The sequence below is a fragment of the Pygocentrus nattereri genome, chromosome 29 (assembly GCF_015220715.1).
Source record: "Pygocentrus nattereri isolate fPygNat1 chromosome 29, fPygNat1.pri, whole genome shotgun sequence".
NCBI lineage: Eukaryota > Metazoa > Chordata > Actinopteri > Characiformes > Serrasalmidae > Pygocentrus > Pygocentrus nattereri.
Window position 1 is genome coordinate 3,074,874 of NC_051239.1, and position 17,743 is coordinate 3,092,616.

General features: G+C 43.4%; 1 protein-coding gene across 1 annotated transcript in view; it reads right to left on the reverse strand.

Annotated features, from left to right (window-relative positions):
* Positions 1-3,730: 3,730 nt before the first annotated feature.
* si:dkey-250l23.4 (E3 ubiquitin-protein ligase RNF180) overlaps positions 3,731-17,743 on the reverse strand; it is a 16,841-nt gene continuing 2,828 nt past the window's right edge. The window contains 5 exon segments of the mRNA XM_037535993.1: positions 3,731-3,933; positions 5,689-5,814; positions 8,685-8,928; positions 16,695-16,720; positions 16,723-17,305. Of these exon segments, the coding sequence (XP_037391890.1) occupies positions 3,731-3,933; positions 5,689-5,814; positions 8,685-8,928; positions 16,695-16,720; positions 16,723-17,305 (1,182 nt within the window).

Sequence of the window (17,743 nt, forward strand, 5' to 3'; positions counted from 1 at the left end):
TCCGGTATACCACGCCCTCCTGCGCTGGGATTGGCCAATAGTGTGGCAGTTTAAAATAGTGGCTATGACCTGGTTAACCAATCACAGGGCAGGAGGGGCGGGACCAACAGCGTCTTAGAACGGCGGAAAGCCTATGTGTACGAACTAACCAGCCAATCGGAGCGCAGATGGGGCGGGGCTTCGTGTCGGAATGCGGGTGGGAAACGAAGCTGCCTTTGCGCTCCTATTGGACGGGACTCCTACCGCGGTGCAGCGGCTCGAGCGCGGACTGCGACTGTGACGTCAGAGGAACATCAGAGAGAACCGCCGAGCGGCCGCTGTAAACGGTCAGTCTGAGCCCGAGAGCGGGAACCAGAACCGACCGGCAACGACCCCCGATCCCCCGACCCCGGGGTGCTTCACCGCCTCATGAATAAACTTCCCGAAACGAGCTCGAATCGACCGAATTCGGTCTGAACCGAGTCCAAACCAGCCGGTTTAGGGCCCGAAACCCCGAGTGCTGCCGGGGGGGTGTTCCTCTGTGGTCCCCCAGTGGTCGCTCCCCGCATTACTGTTTATAAATCAATACAATGCATGTAAACACACACACACACACATATATATATATATATACACACACACACACACACACACAGACTCACATATAAACACACACTGACTGACACACACACACACACACACACACACACACACACACACACATAAACACACACTGACACACACACACTCACATATATATATATATAAACACACACATACACACTTTTGGTAAACACTGACAATGAGTCCCGCAGCTCTGAACCCCACACATGGGTTAAAATGACTAAATTAAGTAGAAATTTACCCCAATATTGTCTAAATTAAGCAACGCAACTCTGAACAGACCAGAACTGCACAGCGTTCAACAGCATGAAGCTCCCTGGTGGTCAAGCCGGTTCTTCTGATCAGGCAGAAGAAGACCAGTATCAGACGCTCAGGATGGTCAGGATGGGCAGCTGATTGACTCGGCAGAGAAGGGAAACAGAGTCAGCTCTGTAAAGAGTGACGGACCACAGATTACAGGGTTAACAGAGCAGCAGAGACTCCAGCAGGCGGAGCTTCTACAGCCTCACTAAGAGGGAGAAACCAGAAAGGAAACAGAGTCATGAGGCTCCCTGAGACGTTAGCACCCCTCCGACTCCACCGTCAACAAACCCGAGTGAGTGAGTGAGGCAGCGGCACGACGGCACCAGCACTCCCAGTTTACCGTCATACTCTACGACCATGAATCCCAGATCTGCACCTTTTATCTAACAGGAAACACTAATTACCAACTAAACAAGTGGGTTTTAGCCTCGACTTAAAGACTGAGGCTGAGTCTGAGTCCCGAACATTAACAGAAAGGTTATTCCAGAGCTGGGGGGCTTTGTATGAGAAGCTCCGCCCCCGATGGAGCTTTATTAGTTCTAGGTACTAATAGTGAGCAGCACTGCCAAACAGAATTGGGCCTCTTTTAATTTGACTATATCAGGGCTGATCCTGGCTCTGAAGATCTACAGTCTAACCCTGCCTCTGAAGAGTAGAGTCGAGTCAGGTATGTAGGAAGGTGGTCGATATGTCCGTATATACGCCTCAGTTGGAGTTGGCTGGTCCGATTGAGCCCATTCAGACTCCGGTTCTGTCCGTTTGGTCGAGGTGGGTAATCCTGTAAATAACCTGTCATGTAGAATTACAGCGGCAGCGTTAGCGCCTGGGTCTGATTACGTTCCCGGTGGGAAAAACTCAGGATTGCTGCGTTTACATGTGTCACTGAAAACATCGTAATTCTGCACCTGATGGAGGTAAACGGCCAACAATGGCATGAAGCCCCACAGCGTTGACATGGTGACCGTGTTACTGGGGAAAATGGATGATTATCAGAGATTATCAGAGATTATCAGAGATCTCACCATCCCTCTTCCCATCACTCGTCATCAAGACCTGAGATACTTAAATGCCTCCACCTGTGGGAGGAGCTCTCCCCTCATCCAGAGGGGGCATGCCATCTCTTTCCAGACCTGGAACTATATATATATATATATATATATATATATAATCTTTAATCTGAAGGGATTTAATCTGACTGGTGAAAGACTTTGCATGTAAACACAGCCAGAAGTTACTGAAGAAAGTCTGCTTGTCTTTCTCTCTCAGCAGCTGAAGTTGGAGATTCTGAAGGGACGTTCTGCTGCGGCGCGCAGGACACAGTGCAGGCTGGGGAATCTAATTACCATCCCACGCTGGAGGCCACGCAGGCTGACCTGTCCTTCCTGACCACAGGTCAGCACCATCTGCGCCACCAGCTCAACGCTTTTCTCATTATAATAAGAGCAGCATGGGTTCTCTCCCTGTTCCGTTCTGTTAAGTTTGTTCTCCTGCAGGAACTTTGCGGTCAGACCATGTCCACCTGCTGGGCTACTGCCCCTCACAGGACCTGCTGCAGATCACTGACCCCATGTAGGGGGTGCATCAGGTTCTCCATGGACTGGAGAGTCCAGAGCTACCCAACACTCTTAGAACCATGAGCCCTATTTGGAACTATTTGCATGCATACACTTCTTGGCACGGGGCACTTGTTTGAAAAAGCGATATGTAGAACCCACTGTCCTTCAATCTGAAGAACCATTCCTAAAAAGAACCAAGGCCTCCACTAAAGAACCCTTGAGGAACATGTTAAGTGTGCAAGGCAGTCTGGGTACAGATATGAAATGAGCATTAATAAACATCGTAAATAAAATGTACAGTTTTATAAATTAATGCCATTTTATTGACTTTAAAAGGTTTAGACAGGAGGTTCGGTCAGTCGCTGGACGCTCTGTACGCATCTCAGTTCTGGAGAGGAACATCAGCAGAACATTAACCACAGTGCTTTGCAGGCAGAGGCGGAGCTGAGGGGTAGCCGAGGGGGGCAGTGCCACCCTGGAATGAACCATGGCCGGCATTCTGGACACCCCGGTTATGGAAAGTGAGACGGTCAGTCATCATTAATCCGCTCCGTGGTGAAAAGCCACCAGTCAGAAACGGGAGTCTGATGATGCTGCGTTTGATAATTAGCATATCGTGCTGTGATTGGCTGATTTACTCACAGCTGCTCTGAGCTGCTCTGTATTCAATGGTTCGAGAAGTCAACATCAAAAATCTTGATCATTAATCAGGTTCTACAGGTGCTGTGGGTTCCCTTACACAGTGCTGAGCGTTCTGACCGCAGCTGAGATCAACTCCTACGACGTCTGTATGAAGAGCGTTCATGGTGTACATGATGGACAGATGTCGTGACTGTTTGGGTTAAATGCCTCATTAAATATAACTTTTTAATACGGTAATGTATTTTTCCCAGCAGTGTGCCGCACCAACACAATTTCCCGTCTCGGAGTTCTAGCTACGCCTCTGTTTGCAAGAACCTGTGCACATGACGGTTTTAAGTGAAGGACCTGGCTGTGTAAATGAGCTTTTCCCAATATGCTCTTCCTGTAATCTGTGGCGTAAATATTACTGTATGATTTTAGTTCCTACAGCAACCAATCCAGACCGAGCTCAGAGCTCCTCACTGCCGATGGACATACATAATCAGTCAGTGTGCAGCAGGTCTGGAGCTGCTCCGGATCACGTGTCCCTCTGGAAAGGAGCTCCAAGAATAGACGTTCTGTAGAATTTTTGGACGAGTGTCCCGAGCTCCCCGTCTGTCCGCGCCTCTCCGTCTCTCTCCTTCTCCTCACAGTGAGGGGAAGAAGCAGTAGCAGAGGAAGATGAAGACGATGAAGCCGATGACCCAGTTGACGGAGTAGATGTAGATGATCACCATGTCCATGTCGAACCTCCAGCCGCGAGAGTCGTCCTCGAAGTCCAGCGCGTCCAGCCGGTACCCGCCGTGAGGGAACTGGCGCCGAGCGATCGGACTGCTCTGTCTCGGAAAACCTGGAACGCACAGGTATCCGAGACGCGGGCTGAAGTTCGTGTCTTTGGTTTCAGCGCCGGAGCTCTGAGGCCTATGAAGCTAATAGGTAATGGAAGCTCATACCCCACCAATTAGCACGGTGCTGACCACACGCCTTAATGATCCACCACTCGCCCCAAACCGCCGGGCTGCGAACGGGACACTGCGGCCCAGATGGCGCGTTCCACCACCTGCTGTAAACGTGCCGACTCGGTTCTGCAGCGAGGTCTAAAACCACCCTCTGACGATGAAGCTTGAGGGTGGGAAAAACGACAGTCTTAAAAAACGATGGTTCTCCAAGGGTTCTTTGGTAAAGATTCTGTTCTTCTATATAACATATATGTTCAAATGGTGGTAAAACATGCTGTGCATGGTTATACACAGAACCTTCTTGCAACCAAGAAGGGTTTCACTGTTGTTACGATGCCAAGCTTCCAGCAACTGAAGAACCCTATTTGGGATTAAACAGTACCATTTTCAAAACCTTCCTGTGTAGAACCGTATACCACAAATCTGTCAATCTAAGTGGATTATCTAAATGCATGCAAGTGGTTCTATATAGAACTCATTGTTCTAGCATTACTTTTACTAAAGAACCCTTGAAAAGGAACCTTTTTAAGAGTGCACAGCTGACGGTGTGGATTTGGGGGGTTTGAAGCGCATGTCTGTGGTTAGCTGGGGAACGAGGATCAGTCAGATCACACCAATCCCTCAGCCTGGTCAGCTAGAGATCTGCCCTCAAATCATCTCTGGAGTCCATAAATAACCATATAATCTGTGATAAACCGTGAATTAAGATGGACCCTCTGGCCGAGCTCCTGCAGTGAAGCCGTACACGCCACAGATTTTCTAAAAGCTCTGTGTGTAAAATAAAGCGGTCACTGAAACATGAATAAAATAACCGGTAATCCCACAAAATGTGGAAGAGTTAATGTGGTTTTTCATTGGGGGGCTCAAATATTAGCCTATAGTGTATTGCTGTAAATGTGAAGTGGGCAGTCCCTTAAACCCATAATTCCCACTTGGAAAGTTGGAGCTTATCAGGAGCTCAGACTTCTCTGAGCGTCTGACACCTGAGGTCAATTTAATGCGTCAGCATTTTAAACAGGCTTGTGTGGGTCTGTCTCTGCATGTCAGGCTATTTGTGTATTTTGTTGGTAAACTCAAGGGGGGAAACTGGGAAAACTGGGAAGTCTGGCTGTTCTGTGCAAGTTTTTCGACAAAGCCGAGAGCTTCTGTGTCCTTTCTCAGCTCTATATGATGATTAGCGCAGCCGAGATCCATAAAACGCCAACCTACAGCTCTTTAATCCAACCATGTTTTTCTCATCATCAGACAGCGGAAAGTTCAATCAACACTTTTAGGTGGGAAGTAGGAAATTCCAAGATGTGAAATTCTGAATTCCCTGTTGTCACGAATACACTATTTTGCATAGTGCATGCTGGGTATTATAGGAAAACAGCACCAACACCACAGACGGCACGTTGCCCTGTAGATTCAGACGCTTTGACCGGAGCTAAAGCAGCATCTCAGGACATCGAAAGGGTTGAGGCGAGCGTCTGATGGTTTAGCCATGCCGTTAGCATCCTGCTAATTGGTGGGCCATAAGACATCATCTACTGCTTGCTAGCTACAGTAGCTCCAAACTTCCGAAGCCAAGCCCGACTCGGCTGATCCACGTTCAGAGTAAAACTGGTTGAGTTAAATTTTTTACTAGACTAAAAGTTTAGTTTTACCTCCAAAAATGCGGAAGAGCTTCCTGCAGCTGGGCAGCGGCCATTTAGCACAGCTGGCCTTCTGGAAGTTCTGCTTCCGGGACAGATATTCCTTCGGGAAGAATGTGCGGGCGGTTTGGTTCAGCTCTGCAGAGAAAACAGAATTACATTTTAAAAAATGTATACTAAAATATCTGATTACAGACCTGAGAAAATACTGAAAATACAGAAAATACAGAAAAAACTTAAAATAATGAAAATACTGAAAAAACTGAAAATACTGAAAAAACAGAAAAAACTGAAAATACTGAAAAAACAGAAAATAATGAAAATACAGAAAAAACTTAAAATAATGAAAATACTGAGAATACTGAAAAAACTTAAAATAATGAAAATACAGAAAAAACTGAAAATACTGAAAATACAGAAAAACTTAAAATAATGAAAATACTGAAAATACAGAAAAAACTTAAAATAATGAAAATACTGAAAAAACTGAAAATACTGAAAATATAGAAAAAACTGAAAATACAGAAAAAACTTAAAATAATGAAAAAAAATGAAAATACTGATCACATCGCTGTGGATGGACTTTCACACCTGACAGAGCATTTTAATGGTATGAAAGATGCTCTAACACGAGTATATTATTATTATTATTTTTATTATTATTATTATTATCATCAATAACTCTGAACTCTGGTCTCTGGTCTTCAGGATGCTAGATGCATGACCTTGGTCAGAAGTCAACATAAGAAGCTTAAACATCTCCTCAGATGTTATCAGAGGGAAGAACCGCTGCAGGTCCATCAGTACAGTGTGATTCACCGTCAGTGTGAGCATCAAGCTGCGCTTTACACTGGTTCTCTGCTAACATGTCAAACGGTAAAATTACTGATGGTAAATACACGATTTCCAGACTTTCTCTCTATATCATCCACAGTTCTGAAAAATGTAAACCAACTGGAAATCTCAATGGTTGTAGCATAACCATGGAAATAGTTGTAGCATAACTACAGAAATAGTTGTAGTATAACTATAGAAATAGTTGTAGCATAACTATAGAAATAGTTGTAGCATAACTATAGAAATAGTTGTAGCATAACTACAGAAATAGTTGTAGCATAACTATAGAAATAGTTGTAGCATAACTATAGAAATAGTTGTAGCATAACTATAGAAATAGTTGTAGCATAACTATAGAAATAGTTGTAGCATAACTACAGAAATAGTTGTAGCATAACTACAGAAATAGTTGTAGCATAACTATAGAAATAGTTGTAGCATAACTACAGAAATAGTTGTAGTATAACTATAGAAATAGTTGTAGCATAACTATAGAAATAGTTGTAGCATAACTATAGAAATAGTTGTAGTATAACTATAGAAATAGTTGTAGTATAACTACAGAAATAGTTGTAGCATAACTACAGAAATAGTTGTAGCATAACTACAGAAATAGTTGTAGCATAACTATAGAAATAGTTGTAGCATAACTATAGAAATAGTTGTAGCATAACTACAGAAATAGTTGTAGCATAACTATAGAAATAGTTGTAGCATAACTATAGAAATAGTTGTAGTATAACTACAGAAATAGTTGTAGCATAACTACAGAAATACTTGTAGCATAACTACAGAAATAGTTGTAGCATAACTACAGAAATAGTTGTAGCATAACTACAGAAATAGTTGTAGCATAACTATAGAAATAGTTGTAGCATAACTATAGAAATAGTTGTAGCATAACTACAGAAATAGTTGTAGCATAACTATAGAAATAGTTGTAGCATAACTATAGAAATAGTTGTAGTATAACTACAGAAATAGTTGTAGCATAACTACAGAAATACTTGTAGCATAACTACAGAAATAGTTGTAGCATAACTACAGAAATAGTTGTAGCATAACTACAGAAATAGTTGTAGCATAACTATAGAAATAGTTGTAGCATAACTATAGAAATAGTTGTAGCATAACTACAGAAATAGTTGTAGCATAACTATAGAAATAGTTGTAGCATAACTACAGAAATAGTTGTAGCATAACTACAGAAATAGTTGTAGCATAACTACAGAAATAGTTGTAGCATAACTACAGAAATAGTTGTAGCATAACTATAGAAATAGTTGTAGCATAACTACAGAAATAGTTGTAGCATAACTATAGAAATAGTTGTAGCATAACTATAGAAATAGTTGTAGCATAACTACAGAAATAGTTGTAGCATAACTACAGAAATAGTTGTAGCATAACTACAGAAATAGTTGTAGCATAACTACAGAAATAGTTGTAGCATAACTATAGAAATAGTTGTAGCATAACTACAGAAATAGTTGTAGCATAACTACAGAAATAGTTGTAGCATAACTATAGAAATAGTTGTAGCATAACTACAGAAATAGTTGTAGCATAACTACAGAAATAGTTGTAGCATAACTATAGAAATAGTTGTAGCATAACTATAGAAATAATTGTAGCATAACTACAGAAATAGTTGTAGTATAACTACAGAAATAGTTGTAGTATAACTACAGAAATAGTTGTAGCATAACTACAGAAATAGTTGTAGCATAACTATAGAAATAGTTGTAGCATAACTATAGAAATAGTTGTAGCATAACTACAGAAATAGTTGTAGCATAACTATAGAAATAGTTGTAGCATAACTACAGAAATAGTTGTAGCATAACTACAGAAATAGTTGTAGCATAACTATAGAAATAGTTGTAGCATAACTATAGAAATAGTTGTAGCATAACTACAGAAATAGTTGTAGCATAACTACAGAAATAGTTGTAGCATAACTAAGGTAATAGCTGTAGTGTAACCATGGAAATGGCTGTGGCGTAACCATGGAAATGGCTGTGGCATAACTATGGTTTTATGGCTTTATAGGCCACTGCTCCATATGAATATTTATGAATCAGCTCATGTTTTGTGTTTTTATTAGTATGTTCCCGCCCCCTGTGTGATGTAAGAAGTGAGCGTGAATAAGTGTGAAAGGTGTTTCGGACCTTTCTGGAAGAAGACGTGAGTGATGGTGGTCCTGCACAGTGGGCAGGGGGTGTTGGTGGGGCAGTTCTTGGCGAGGGTCCGCAGGCACGGCTCACAGAAGACGTGATTGCAGGGGTGACACATGTAGGGGCAGAAATACACGTCCAGACACACAGCGCAAATACAGCCCTCACACTCCCTACCAGAGCGCTCTTCATCATCGTCATCATCATCACTGCTGCTGGAGGGGTTACCTGTGGAGCTCTACAGACAGAGAAAGAAAGAAGGGGGAGAGATACAGAGAGAGAGAGAGAGAGAGAGAGAGAGAGACAGAGAGAGAGACAGAGGGAGAGAGAGACAGACAGACAGAGAGAGAGACAGAGAGAGAGAGAGACAGAGAGAGAGAGAGACAGACAGACAGAGAGAGAGAGACAGAGAGAGAGAGAGAGATAGAGAGAGAGAGAGACAGACAGACAGAGAGAGAGAGAGAGAGAGAGAGACAGACAGACAGAGAGACAGAGAGAGAGAGAGAGAGAGAGAGAGAGAGAGAGAGAGACAGACAGACAGACAGAGAGAGAGAGAGAGAGAGAGAGAGAGAGAGAGAGATTGACTCAGTTTACTGTGCAGGACAGGGTTAAGTAATGAACTCTAGAACTGAAGAACTTGGAGGACTGCATCTGAGGTTTGTGAGAAGTGTTTAGTGCTGAGGTGTTGCTGTGGCCCCGGGGGGCTCCGAGGGTCCCTGTGTAATTACCACCCTCACATCTCCAGCATCCTGCAGGGAGCGCCGCTGAGTCATCATCATCATCACTAGATACACACAAACCTCCCTGTGTTGCTCACAGACAGCAGCCAGCACCAACACAGCCTTAGAACAGCTTCAGAACAGCTCTAGAACAGCTTTAAAACTGCTCTGGAACAGCTTTAAAATAGCTTTAGAACAGCTTTTAAAAGCTTCTAGTCAGCTTTAAAACAGCTTCAGAACAGCTTTAAAACAGCTCTAGAACAGCTTTCAAACAGCTTTAGAACAGCTTTCAAACAGCTTTAGTACAGCTTTAGAACAGCGTTAGAACAGCTTTAAAACAGCTTTAAAACAGCTTTAAAACAGCTTTAGAACAGCTTTAGAATAGCTTTAGTACAGCTTTAGTACAGCTTTAAAACAGCTTTAGTACAGCTTCTAAGCAGCTTTAAAACAGCTTCAGTACAGCTTTAGTACAACTTTAGAACAGCTTTAGAACAGCTTTCAAACAGCTTTAGAACAGCTTTAGAACAGCTTCTAAGCAACATTAAAACAGCTTCTAAACAACTTCTAAGCAGCATTAAAACAGCTTTAGAACAGCTTTAAAACAGCTTTAGAACAGCTCTTGGTTAGCAATTCAATGTTTGGCCACCAGAGGTCTCACTCTCCCGAGTACTAGCCCTGTTCCCAAATCAAGTATTCCAGTTCTGCTCAGCATTTGTTTGGTCTGTCTTGCTGGTGTTTTGAAGCTCTGCCTGATCTCTACTTGTTGCTCTGTCTGTCTGGCTTTTTGGACTGACTTCTCTGGTATGACCTGTTTGATATCGAGTTTTGGATTGCCCTGTTTGCCAAGAAATCTGCACATGGATCCTTCTCAAGTTCCTGAGTCTGCTTCTGCTCAGAAACTAGACAGACACTAAACTGCATTTTATTGTCTAATTTATGGGTTTATATAAACTCACCCACATATCAAATCCTCTATTTCTATATCTGTCTCTGTATCGGTGAGACTCACATCCGAAGTTATGAGCCTATGAAGAGGGGCTGAAATACACGTCATCTGCCTCTCACCATGTGGAGCTGCTGGATTTGTGTGTCCGTCTACATTCTGTGTGAAACTGACCGATGGACACTCAGGAGATCACTAAGGACTGACCGTCACGCCGGAAACCCTTCATTCTTCATTCAGTCCACATCGGAGACTCGTGTGAAACGGCGTCAGAGAGTTTCCAGCTGCTGAAGCTGCTGCAGCGGGTTTGGAAAGTAGTGATGAAGATAACGGAGCGTTTAGATATGAAACAGATGAGGAACGAGATTGAGAGGAATGAGATTAAGAAGAGATGTCGTTCCCAATTGCTTCCACTTTGTTATAATCCCACTGACAGTTGACTGTGGAATATTTAGTAGTGAGGAAATTTCACGACTGGACTTGCTGCACAGGTGGCGTCCGATCACGGTACCACGCTGGAATTCACTGAGCTCCTGAGAGCGACCCATTCTTTCACTAATGTCTGTAGAAGCAGTCTGCAGGCCTAGGGGCTCGGCTTTATACACCTGTGGCCATGGAAGTGACTGGAACACCTGAATTCAGTGATTTGGATGGGGGAGTGAACACTTTTGGAAATATAGCGAATATAAATACCCTTGCCCTTGCCTTGCCTCTCAGAGGCTACAGCAACAATGAAGAGTAAGTTAAAAATGATAGTTCAGTGGAAAATATCCCGTCTGGCACCTCGCCCACTTCGCCTCTCCAGACAGGGAGGAGCAGAGTTTTCAGACTCACCCTCAGCAGGTTAGCCTCAGCGAGCAAATCAAACTTTGTAATGCAAACTTTTTTTTTTTAAAGTTTAACCTACATAACACGTGAGTGATGGCGTGTCTGGAGCGGAGCCGCGATGCAGCGCCTTTCCTTTGTTCTTGTTAGCCCTGATTTAGCCGCTCGGTTCTGAAGGGTCCTCTGCCCAGGCCTCATCACGCTCATGACCCATAACGCTACCCCACTTATTGACAAGTGACAAGGACCTCTGAGAGAACAGCGAGACCACAGCATCAGCAATCAGGCGTAGAAGAGCTTTGAGGATCCGAGAGATTCTTCGGAAAGTTGTCTGACGTCATACTGACCGTTTCAGCGGTCAGAGAACGTGTGTATAAGTCTAACGTGTGTAAGTCTAACCTGGTGGGAGGGGCTTCAAGTATCTAGCCATCAGAATGGACCACGCACAACAGCCATTATCTCAACCGTCCTCTTACGTTGTGGCTCAAATGAGTTTAAAACTACAGAAAAAACACCGTTAATCATTTCTGCTGGACTTGCTGAAACCAAATTTTTGGTGACCAATCTCACATCCCTGACCTGTCACTTCCTCTAATTTCCGGTCTTACTGCTATTGACAACCGTTCAAAAGGCATAGCTGGATATCTGTGTGCTGGACTTACTGGGATCTTCAGTATATTCTAGTGATGTCCGTCTGATTCCGAGGCTCCGAGCTGTGATCTGAGTACACAGACGAAATCTAAACAAAGCTCCGTATCAAGGCTAATACTGTTTTCAGAGAGTCACATGACCGATGATGACCGAGGCCTTACAACAGGTGACCGCTTCATTCAGAAGACTGGAACCCCCTGCCACCCCAGGAGGTGGAACAGACACAGCCTGAGAACAGCCAACAACCATTATTCCTGAATAAAATGGATAAAGCCTTCCCTTCCGTTCCCTGAGCTCCACCCTCTGTCAGTCTAAGCTCAGACTAAATTCACATCTCCAACTCAGTCTTAGTCTGCATCTTCTTCCTGTACTCTGATCACCTGATTGTCCCGTTTTCTTCTACTTAGGCCGTGGCGGTGCTTTTGGCTTTGGTTTGGACCAAACTTTCCAGATAGCGACCATATGGCTGGCTCTGAGGTCGGCACCCCACTGACTGTTTGCCACTGCCAGCCCCCCTCGGACCACCCAGATTACTGTCCTGGACACAAGCCTTGACTTGTCTTTAATCTCCCCAGACAGATTTTAACTGCACACAGACTTTTATTTTAGAAAATAGACCTCCTGAGAGAGAAAATCATGACTAGGCCTGATATAAAAGGATGTTATGAGAAAGATGCTGACGCTGAGATTAAAATGATTTACTGAACTAATTTACAAAGCACAGCTAAAGAAAGGAGGAAGGGACATCAGTAAACTGGACTGTGAGTGGAAACTGAGTGACGGTCAGTGGAATTTTGACTACTATGCTGCTGAACCACCGGTGGGCCGCCTGGTACCGGAAAATGCTGAGCGAAACGCCAGTGGACCGCCAGCTTCGCCATCAGTGGGCCGACAGTGGTCCTCTTGCTGTCAGGGTGAACAGTCCGAATCCCTGGACCAAACAAGGGCAGGTGTGAAGGACCCGAAGCAGCAGCAGGATGTCGCTTCAACTCACTGATGTCACAACTATCTGCATTTATTTTAGCCACATATTAAGAAGGACTACAAGCCTGTTTGTTAGAGGAGAGGAGCTGAGTGTAGCTTTGTTTGGCTTCTTTACATTAATACATGGATAATTAGCTGGTGCAGGTGTTTTGTTTATTAGTACCACAAAGTAAATTAGGCTCTACTGGGCTTGTACCCACTTGCTCTGATGGTCTATCTTTGTATATCATGATGGTGATAAAACAGGATGTGTTTATAAATATAATATCTGACTTGTTCAGCTCCTGGAAGCATCAGTGGTGCTGTGGGTGCCCTCTGCTGGTGGGATTAGTTAAAGGGGTTTTTCCTACACTGTCAGAAACGAAGGCTCTGTTCAGGAACGTTTCTCCTTCATCAAGGTACAAACAGTGTAAATGTTCCCTGAAAGCTCCAGCAGTGGTTCTAAGGTCTGATTGTGGAGCTTAAATCAGTTCCTCCAGGTGAAAAGTTGGTATTTGTTCCTTTTCATAACCGAATGTTTTAAAACAGAGCAGTAGAGTAAAAGCCTGGAGGCGAGGCGAGGCGGGGTGTGTGGAGTCAGTCCAGCTTAGAACAGATAATTTCAGTGGATTACGGTTCAGTTATGTTCCCTGACTGAAGGCGCTGAGATGTAGCCTTGAGGGTTCCACCCCAGGGACCGGAGGGGAACTGACCCAGAGACAGTCTAGTACCTTTATTACTGAGAATGAATCTGTATCTGTTTAGGACCAAAACTACCGTAACTGCAGTGGTGCCTAAACTTCCTGTCTTTGGGGGTCGAAGCGCAGTGTTTGCAGTGAGAGCCAAAAAGACAAAACAATATGAAAATAAAGTATTTTTTATGTATTTTATAACATTATACTACATTTTGTTACTAACACTTCAAACGTACAATTTTAATAATTGAGTTAGTTTTATTAATAAGAATAAGAACAGGACTTTAATCATCTATATGTACTACACAGTGTAAAATGATGTTCTGTCATTGAATGAAGGGGGGTGTGTGGGGGGGTGGTGGTGTGGTTGACCTTCCGGCTACAAAAAAATAAATATATTTACATATCATCACTGTCCTAAACCCCCCCCCCCCCCCCCCCCCCCAAAAAAAAATCCATATTTTCACAATTTTTGCTGTATAATTTGAGCTCAGGCGTATTTTACACTGTGTGAAAACTTCATGATGATTGGACCAGTAAAAATGCTGCAACACAGCTTTGAGTAAAAGATCTTTTCATTCACTCACACTGAAAGCACGGCACGTTTTGCCCTCGGCTGTGAAGTTGTTTATCTTTGTACAGCAACAAAAAGGGAAGCAAATGGGCATCGAGGAGTTTCACAGACAGGAACTTCAGAACAGAATCAGCAGACAGAGAAACTGAACAATGCAGAAGTGCCCAGACAGTGATCCCATTCAGCTACTTTAAGGTGTGCATAGGAAAGCACTGACCAACAGACTGGAGCTCTAGAGCAGCTGCACATGATCCTGACGTCTCCATGCCCAGTGCCCAGTGCCCTAGAGGGGTGTAAAGCCCCCCAGCACTGGGCTGTGGAGCAGTGAAGCTGTGTTCTCTGGAGTGATGGAGCTCCATCCAGTACCTTTGGGATGAGTTATTGACCCAGAACTGACCATCCAACATCATTACCTGACCTCACTAGTGCTCACTCAAATCCTCACAGCAATGTTCAACATATAGAGCCTTCCCAGAAAAGTGGAGGCTGTTACTGCAGCACAGACTCACTATCAACACTATCAACCTTCATTTCAGAGGAAACGCGGAGTCCACAGACCTTAAAAATTAGGAATGTTTTTTTTCTCCCTCTGTAAATTTATCATTGTGTTTCTGTACTCTGTTATTTACTGGGAGGGTGTGTCTTTGTGTATAACACCACGGGTTCTGTGCATCACTGTGTTTTAGCATCAATAATGGATCAATATAGACTTTAACTGAATAAAAATTAGGCCTAATTGACTGAAAACCATAATCCATCTTGGTTTCTGAACCACTTTAGTGTTACAGAAGTGCTTCCTCCCTCAGAGCTCCTGGGATTAACGTTCGTATGGATCAGAGACGAACAGAAACCCACAATCAGAAATGTCCTTCAAAAGCCTTCTTCTCTGAGTAATGCTGTACTGCACTGGAGTGAGTAGAGCAACAAATAAACCTTGAAGATTCAATCATTTGTTATAAATTGTGGTCCATTAGTTTTATTTGAAAAACACACTAATCTTAATAATTTCAAAAAGATGACGGAATAACTGGTAAAAGTTTCAAAAACTAAAAAAAAGTATGCTTTGTTTTTATTCTATAGATACAAATGAGTGTTACAACTGTTCCGGATATTGTTAAAACTGTCCTGGTACTGTTAAATTTGTCACTGGTACTGTTACCACATTACTGGTGCTGTTAAAGGGGTTCCTAGTACTGTTACAGTCGCTCCTGGCTCTGTTACCACTGTTCCTAGTACTGTTACAGTCGCTCCTGGCTCTGTTACCACTGTTCCTAGTACTGTTACAGTTGCTCCTGGTTCTGTTACCACTGTTCCTAGTACTGTTACAGTTGCTCCTGGCTCTGTTACCACTGTTCCTAGTACTGTTACAGTTGCTCCTGGTTCTGTTACCACTGTTCCTAGTACTGTTACAGTCGCTCCTGGCTCTGTTACCACTGTTCCTAGTACTGTTACAGTCGCTCCTGGCTCTGTTACCACTGCTCCTAGTACTGTTACAGTCGCTCCTGGCTCTGTTACCACTGTTCCTAGTACTGTTACAGTCGCTCCTGGCTCTGTTACCACTGTTCCTAGTACTGTTACAGTCGCTCCTGGCTCTGTTACCACTGTTCCTAGTACTGTTACAGTCGCTCCTGGTATTGTTACCACTCCATCTGTACTGTTACCACTATTTCTGACTCTGTTTACACTTTATATAGATGTATAGATTTATTTGACAATTATATTAATCCACATGAGACTGCATTCATAAACAATTTACAAGCTTTTACAAAAATGTCAGAGGATTAAAAAACACAATAAAGCCTGTAGACCTATTTCCCTTGTGGTCCTCTAAAGATATTAAGATTAACAAATTGCAATAGTCAGGGAATTTGCTTTAAAATTAGCTTTAAAATAATAAGCTTCTAAAATTCACATCATTTAGCAGACATTTCATCAAAGCATGTTTAAAGATTCTCTCCACTCATAATTGTTCAAGTTTATTTCCACAAAACTGCAGCTTAATATAAAAATGTGTTGATACCAATCAAACTGTTAAGAAAGTTATGAAGGTTATTGCACATTCTGTCTGAATAGGTTAATAGCACTGTTACAGCCTGGTACTGTTACAGCTGCCCCTGGTACTGTTACAACTGTTCCTGGTACTGTTACCACTGTACCCATTCTGTTACAGCTGCCACTGGTACTGTTACAACTGTTCCTGGTACTGTTACAGCTGTTCCTAGTACTGTTACAACCATCCCTTGTACTTTTATAACTGGCCCCTGGTACTGTTACAACTGCCCTGGTACTGTTTATAACTGATCCTTGTACTGTTACAGCTGTTCTTTATACTGCTACAGCTATACCCATTACTGTTTATAAACTGCCCTGGTACTGGCTGTAGCTGTTCATTGTACTGTTACAGCTGTTCCTAGTACTGTTACAAAAGTCCTTGGTAATGTACAGTTGTTACTGGTACCGTTACAGCTCTTCCTGGTACTGTTACGCTGTGCCCATTACTGTTATCTCTGACCCTGGTACTGTTACAACGGTTCCTGGTAACATTGACACGCTTGTTATTACTGTACCTGTACAAATTTCTTATTTATTTAAACATTTTTAAAAGCTTAAGGAAGTTTTTGTTATTTCTCTGACCTGAATGTTGTCCTGTATTTCTCCTGTCTCCAGCGCTCTCTCCTCCTTTGCCTCCTCCTTATGCTCTTCACTCGGTTCCTCTCTCTCTTGCTGACCCTCTGTTCTCCTGTGGGGGATGCCAATGCCAGGCTGGACCCTGATGGTGCCAAGCTGGACCCTGCAAGTGCTAGGTTGGACCCTGATGCTGCCAGACTGGATCCTGATGGTACCAGGCTGCACCCTGATGCACTTCTGCTCAGCTCTTCCACCTCCACCTCCTGTTCTGAGCTGCTGGGGGTCAAAGGTCGACCGGCATCATTGCGGAACGAGCTTCCAGCTGCCAGATCCAGGTTAGAAGAAGCGGTTCCCCTGTTGACAAAGGAACCATCCTGGAACCTGGAAGCTGGAGCTGGGGAGATCATTCCAGAGTCAGAAGAGGAAGCAGAGGAATCTTCTGGCCGCAGCACATCCACGTTCACTCCAGGAGAGAAATGACCACAGCGTTCTGCTGGACGGCCCTGCTGCCTGCTCCCATAGTCCAGACTGAAGGCTTTCCTGTGGGCCATGGTGCCCTTCGGCTTCTGAGGCCTCCTGACCTCTAGACACAGAGCTTCAGCAGAGCGTCCGAGCATCTGTCCCCACAGGAGCAATAAATGAATCATTTCGGAATCAGTATTTGAATCTGTACTCACACATATGTACGTCTTCTATCCACATCCTGGACAGTCTGGAAGACTCTCTATCAGTGTTCTGTCCCTGAGAACCTGCATCTCATTTATCATCTCCCTCAGACTAACGGCGCACTGGAGCAGTGCAGTACTGGTGTATATTATGTACAGTGTGAATTTCCCCGCTGTGGGACTAATAAAGGATTATCTTATCTTATCTGCGTATATTCAGAGTCAGTGTGTGTATATATATATATATATATATATATATATATATATATTTCTTTTTTCTTCTTAGATATTTATATTTTTTTGTATTTAAATTCTAAAAGGGGGCTACGCACCTAAAGGTTTCACGTTCCACCTGCGTAAATGTGATGTGGCAATAAACGTGATCGGATT